Raw genomic sequence first — 6,869 nt, 5'->3', positions numbered from 1 at the left:
TGGGAATAAAAGTAAAGATGCATGTATGGATCTTAATTCGGGTTAAATTTCCATTAATGACTGCATGAACAAAATCATCTTTAGAAATTCCGAATAATGTTTTCGGGATATTCTTTCCTTGTAAGGAAAAAATGCATGCATATCATGACTTGTCAAATGGTTCAATGTTGTCATTAATTAATTGGTTTCGTCACCATGAGGTCTTTCATTGTTCAAATCATGCGAATAAACATGCTGGTATTGATAGGGATGGGGGCATTATCGTCTTTATTGGGTTTATACATTTATTAGGAAGGAAATACTGCTATTCAAATTAAACTTCTGGAAACGTAATCAAGCATAAGTTTATTACCTTCTATAATAACAACGAGTGAGTTGGATAAAGCCGAAAACATAACGAGAAAATAAAAATATCTGACATCATCGAGCATTTTGACGTACGCTTAACTTCAACGGGAGAATGAGTTCAACCATGCAGATGATGTTTTGTTAGCTAGATCCATGTCGAAAATGAGCATTTAAGTTCATGATTTGCAGAGAAAAATACTGCCTTGTTGTTTCTCCTGTATCCAAATTTCATTTCCGAACTGAGTTCTTCTTCTTAGGAACCAAAAAGTCTGATAAACTTAGCAAGCTGTTGATCTACATTCAGTTATCTTCTGAGCCTTCGAACTGGTTCATGCTTTAAACCGGCCCAAGTTGTGCAATATCACTAAAAACAGGCCTATTAACAATAATTACTGGGCCGGATCATTAGAGTTCTTGGTCTAAGCAAGACTAGCCCATTTTGATACGGTTCAATAAAATCTGCTGTACTTGTACCAGTACCGGAGACAAAAGGGTAAAAAAGGTTAGTTACCAAATTGTAAGCCCCTTCAGTTTGGGGTTACAAGATATGACAGATCAGACATGTAACACCAAATTTGAGAAGCTCATTGGAGCAAACTAAAATGAGCTTACAATTGTATACTATTGCAACTATCCAATAGATTTCTGAAGATGATGAAAGAACTTCAAATAAAAAAAATTATAATATTTACTTTTGGTGCAAACTTGATTCTTCGGAAAGCTTTCATCGTAACTCCATTGCATTCGGTGAGCAGCTCGTTATGAATGGCTGAAACAATTATTACACAAATAAATATGTAGGAGGAAAACTAGATTCTGCTAACTATTCTACAAGACATAATCACATAAACTACATTACATATTAAGATTAAGTCAGCTAAATGCTCATATTCCGAACCATCATAGCATGGACAATATCGTTTTGATTGTTCCAGCGTTAGCTAAATTTAGAAAAAAAAAAACCACCAGTTAGATATATTTTTCTTATATATCTTAAGGATTGGTGTTATTGACAATAAATTAGTCAGCCATTTCAAAACAATTCCACTTGACAATGCTCTTAAGGATTGGTGTTATTGACAACAATTCCACTTGACAATTATGATATATTTTTCTTGATTTAGATTGGCCTTATAACCCTATTAATTCAAACATAAATTACTCAACCATTTGAAAATTTGGTTTGGTTGCCTTTTAATAGGCGATCCAAATGATTCTGAAATTGCGCTGATATCTAAATGGAAATAATTTATCAATAATTATATTCAGATTTGGATGAATTTTAATATTGACGGTCACAATTGTCAGAATAAGTTGGTCATCCTTCCCAAACTATAAATCATACAAGCAACAGACATCCTATGTTTATTTATCCATAAGAAAGGTCCATTAATTGATCACAATATCTGGCACCACAATTATAACATGTTCAGAGCAGAATCCACATATATAATAATAAATAAAATAGAATACAATACAATACAATGATCATACTACATCGGATGATTATGATGATGACAGTGACAATGAGTTATGGAAAAAAGAGTATATATACATTAACTCATCATCTAATCTTACCAAAGAATATTACACATAACGCCTAAGTACAGTAAAGAGAAATAACATGCTGATTTAGATGAAAATATTTCTACATTGTCACCAGAAATCTCTACATGTACATATCCCACCAACAAATCTATGGAACCGGTTAATATCTCTCATTACTATCTCTCTTTCATAACTCTTTGAAACAAACTTCATCCAATCATGGCAATCCTTGCATATCCTCAATTTTTTAAATACCCTTATAGGCGGTCCTGACTTACTCTTGATCAACCCGTATGCAACCGCCATCTTCTCACTGTGGTGGTCTGCATTTGTCTCCTCTCTCTCCTTACCTAATTTAACATCCAAATCATCTAAAACCTCTGTGATCTCAGTCTGCACAGTACAATCTAAACCAAGAAACCCTTCACTGAACTCATGCCTCTTTCCACCAATCTCCGCCCAACTCTTACCCTCTGGGTTTCTATCCAACCTGTACCTTAGCCATGCATATTTGTCATAAACACCTGCTTTTCTGTACATGGCCGACAGAATGAAAAAGGGACTTGCATCTTTGACTTGAGACTCTATTTCTTTATCACTTATTCTTGCCATCACTTGTTCTGCCAGGGGTAAGTTACCATGCGCACAACAAGACCTAAGTAAAGACAGCCATATAACATAATTAGGTTGCATGGGCATGTGCGTCACCAAGTCAAATGCTTCATCTAATAGCCCAGCACGACCCAACAAATTAACCATGCACCCATAATGCTTTACTGTAGGTTCAATTCCAAATTTTGCAGTCATATATTTGAAATAAAGCTTGCCTTCCTGGACCAAACCCGAGTTTGCACATCCGGAAAGGAGACCAATGAACATTACACTGTCTGGTTGGTGGGACCCGCTTGAAATCATATTGTTGAATAGTCTTAGCGCATCAATACCGTGCCCATGCGAGGCAAGACCATATATTATAGCATTCCAAACATGTAGGGATTTGGTGTTTTCTGGTGTCTGTTGAAAAAGCAAGGTAGCAGAGTCAATTGAGCCGCACTTGGAGTACATACTAATGAGAGCCGTGGCAAGAAATGGTGTGAGCTCCAGTCCGGTTTTCAAAGCTAGTGCATGGGCCCCACGCCCCATATTTAAAAATCCCATTTCAGCACATGCTGAGAGGAACGTAACAATCGAGAAGGAATCAGGAGAATAACCTGTGTAATAAAGAGGCTCAACAAAATGGAAAACAAATGTTACTCTAATGGAATGCAATATTGGTCAGCTAAAATGTCCCAAGGACATGTCAATTTTGGTATCTTGTATAATAATCATGTTCCATTTGCAGGTCTTCACAGGTCAATACCTGTTCCTGTGAAATCAAAGTCAAGTACCGAGTCCCTCTGGTTTCAGATTCAGAAATAATCTAAGCTGGATAAGGTTCTGGGTTTAGCTTATGCAGTGAGGCACAAATCTCAGGTCTGGTAAAATTTTGCAAGCTTTCAGTATAAAAACACATACCTGACACGAGCATTTGGTGGAAGAGAGAAACCGCGCGCTCAGGCTGATCTGACTTAACACAGACCTCCATGGAAGAGGTGTAGGAGAAGAGGTTTCGTTGAGGCAATTCGTCGAACAGTTGGAGTGCCAGGGCGTGGAGAGAACATGAAGAGTAAAAAGAAACAAGGGATGACTGGACAAGCGGGTCAGAAGTTAAGCTACCAAGCTTGATGGAGAGAGCATGGATCTGTCGGCCGAGTGACACGTGGCGGTGGCGTGCACAAGATTTTAAGAGGCTGGGTAGGTGGATGCGGTTGAGATCATCACAGTTAGGAAGAAATGGCAATGTGCTCTCTTTTGAAGAAGGATTGATATGGGGAATGGTTGGCCTGAGGTGAGGAGAGAACCGAGGCAGCATGAGTAAGGGAGGTGCTGGCGCGCTCATTTGTGCTTCCACCGTTGGTTTGAGAGAATCAGCACACTAGCGGAGTTTAGAGATGTCGAATGGATAAGAGGTTAGACGAACCCGTCATTAGTTTGAGGGCTTAATCTGGGGTGATGATTTTTTTTTTTGCATGCTCAATTTAAAAGTTGGACAAATCATGAGATTTTTTTTTGAGGATGGTTCAAATGCCTCCATGTTTTTGTGCCTCCATCATATCTCCATCTCTCTCCATCATTTTCAAAGTTCAAACAGTCGATCCGAACCGCTCAACCTAACTTCCATACTAAAATATGTTTGTAGACCAAATTTTATATTTTTAGAAATTTTTTTAGATAGGTACAAAAATACTGTTTTTAGATGGTTCAGATTTACTGATTTTGTACTTATCTAAAAAAATAGTAAAAAAATTTCTAAAAATATAAAATTTGGTCTCCAAACATATTTTAGTATGGAGGTTAGGTTGAGCGGTTCGGATCGACTGTTTGAACTTTGAAAATGATAGAGAGATGGAGGCATGATGGAGGCACAAAAACATGGAGGCATTTGAACCCTCCTCTTTTTTTTTGTACAACATAAATGATGGAATGACGCAAATACATTCTTTGGATATTTAAAATTATGTTGATATTCTAAATTTCTATTATCATAAACACTCTGAGACTGGCAAAAAAAGCTAGTGGCTCACATTTCAAAGTATATAAATCTCAATAATAACACTTCATTTACAAAGTATATAAACCTCATGTACAAAGCCTTGAAAATTTTAATGGTTGCAGACTGAGATTTCAAAACTTGAAAATTTAAAGTGCTCATGAGTTTTACTTTAAAAAAACAAATGACATTAAAATTACTCAAAAGTATTTCTTCATGGATCTTATTTGAAAGATAAAATCGAATAGAAAACGTTCGTATTTTTAGATTCGTAAAATTCATCACGGATCATCGGAAAAATAAATTATAATGATCAGAGAAAAAATAAAAAAAAGTGAGTGAAATAAATCTTTCCGTTTTTGGCATGAAGACAAAAGTAGTTAGGAGTTAAAATTATATAGATTTAGAATTTTAATGCTTTTAGACAGAGGTTTACATGTTTGTGAGTAGCATTATAAAATGTTATAAACATAGCTTTAAATGTTTTGATATTAGCGCTGAAAATGGAAGTTAGACAACATTAGAATTTTTTTTCTGTTAAACTACTTGGGGAATGCGCTCGGGTATGATGACTCGGGGTACCATAACATTTCTCTTTATTGTATGCTCACATAGCAACCATGTTATCTAAAGAATAAAATAAATATCAACAAGTTACCATTGCCATGGATTAATATTGTCTAATGAAGAGAGAGAACAATAACATTTGGGAAAGAAAAAAATGCAATCTGATCAAATTTTTTTGTTCCCACCAAATAAAGAAGAGTTGGGTTCAAAAATGAAAACATAATTCAATTCCATCTCTGTAGAAATATTCAACCGAACAGTGCAATAGAATTTTTTTCTACCAGTCTTAAAATCCTTTTAATTCTTATAGGTTTAGAGACATCCGAACAGGCCCTAACTCAAAAAGAAAAATCAACATTCATATTCCCTTCTACAGGAGAAACATTTCAGTGCAAAATGAATATTAATTTAAAATGCATCTCTTGTAGAATAAACAGACATATCAGATATAAATATTTGTTTAATTTAATTATGGAGCTATATAATTTTGTATCATTATTTTGTGATTTGTAATTAAGACAATTGGGTTGAAGTTAAATAATGGCATCACTAAGTTCTTATGTTTGGCACTCTATATTTTAGAGCTAATAATTACACCATTGATTAACAATCTGACTTGAATGTCCAATAATTGGGACAATCAGAGATTTTGTTATGTTGATAGATTTATTAAGGGAAAATTTCCACTATACCCATGCAAAATTTTAAAATAGCCAATATCCTCATCAAAATATCATAATATCCAATATCCCCATTCAAATTTAACTTTCTTTCTTCTATCCCATTTTAATTATTTAACATTTTATTTAATTATCTAAAAATCTGAACGGACTAATATACCCATGAATTTTAACTTGAGGTGTCCATTGCTTCTTTTGTTTATTCCTCTTCAGACCAAATTTTTCTCCCATTAGAAATTTCTTTCTTCTTCCCATAGAACGCCGAAGCAATCAGGCCTCTCTTGGCCCTTGTGTGTGTCACTCTCTCAGAAAAACTGATATTTTTCTGGGGATCGCAAGAGAAGCCCTAGTTCTCCCTCATGCGTGCCTCTCTCGGAAAATTCGAGAAAATTCTAAGCTGTGGTTGAGCTTTTCAAAGGTCTAATCAAACATTTGTCTCAATTAAATTTTGAGATCTAATCAATTCAAAAAGGACATTGTTACTCATTTCGCAATTCGTGTTGTGGAGAGAATGTTGCTCTAGAATCTCCCGAGACAGAGACAAAGCGATGGATGATTTGGTGGAAGAAATAAGTTGGCATATTACACATTCCTCGTAATAATAGTGGCTGCTGGACCGATTTGCCAGTATACCACTGGAGCGCCTGCTGCTGTTGCTACCTTTAGTCAACATTTTGCCTTTTTTTTTTACTGTAATTTCTCTTTTGGGCTCTTATTTTAAAAATTTTAAAGCTCATCTGTTTTGAGCATTTCTTCCTTTTCAAACTTTTGTAGTTGTAACTTTATTATCAATGAAATTCAATATGGACATGATTCATATTTTTCCCAAAAAAAAAAAAAAATTCATACTCATATGCTAATTTACATGATTGTCTAGTAGATGACTTATTATGTTACACACTCCCTGTGTTACAACAGCAAAGTCGTCATACATGCAATTAGTACCAATATGCTTTCATATATGCAATTATAGTTTATATTTTCATATATTATGTTTCAATTACTGTTTCAACTTGTCACTGGTACCAAGTGATACAAGTGAAAAACGATACATCAAAAACTGAGATGTATGCACATGTTTAGAATGAGAACAAAATTGACAACTCCAAATTATAAAACAACACCAAATTGTACTC

The 6,869-nt window shown here is 35.0% G+C and overlaps 1 protein-coding gene across 1 annotated transcript; it reads right to left on the bottom strand.

Annotated features, from left to right (window-relative positions):
* Positions 1 to 1,958: 1,958 nt before the first annotated feature.
* Positions 1,959 to 3,871, bottom strand: LOC144547411 (pentatricopeptide repeat-containing protein At3g56550-like). The gene is made up of 2 exons (XM_078296053.1): positions 3,412 to 3,871; positions 1,959 to 3,107 (listed from the first exon to the last, which is right to left on the bottom strand). Exons 1-2 carry the CDS (start codon positions 3,833 to 3,835, stop codon positions 2,005 to 2,007), a joined length of 1,527 nt encoding a protein of 508 aa, XP_078152179.1. The 5' UTR covers positions 3,836 to 3,871; the 3' UTR covers positions 1,959 to 2,004.
* Positions 3,872 to 6,869: the final 2,998 nt, after the last annotated feature.

This window comes from Carex rostrata, chromosome 31, assembly GCF_964058835.1.
Source record: "Carex rostrata chromosome 31, lpCarRost1.2, whole genome shotgun sequence".
Lineage (NCBI taxonomy): Eukaryota > Viridiplantae > Streptophyta > Magnoliopsida > Poales > Cyperaceae > Carex > Carex rostrata.
Note: the sequence above shows the minus strand (reverse complement) of the source record. Positions and strands in the feature narration are given on the sequence as shown.

Excerpts from the sequence above, each read along its gene's own strand:
- LOC144547411 (XM_078296053.1), bottom strand. The coding sequence starts at position 3,835 with ATGAGCGCGCCAGCACCTCCCTTACTCATGCTGCCTCGGTTCTCTCCT. Across the intron at positions 3,108-3,411 it reads CCACCAAATGCTCGTGTCAG|GTTATTCTCCTGATTCCTTC; the intron begins GTATGTGTTTTT and ends TTTATTACACAG.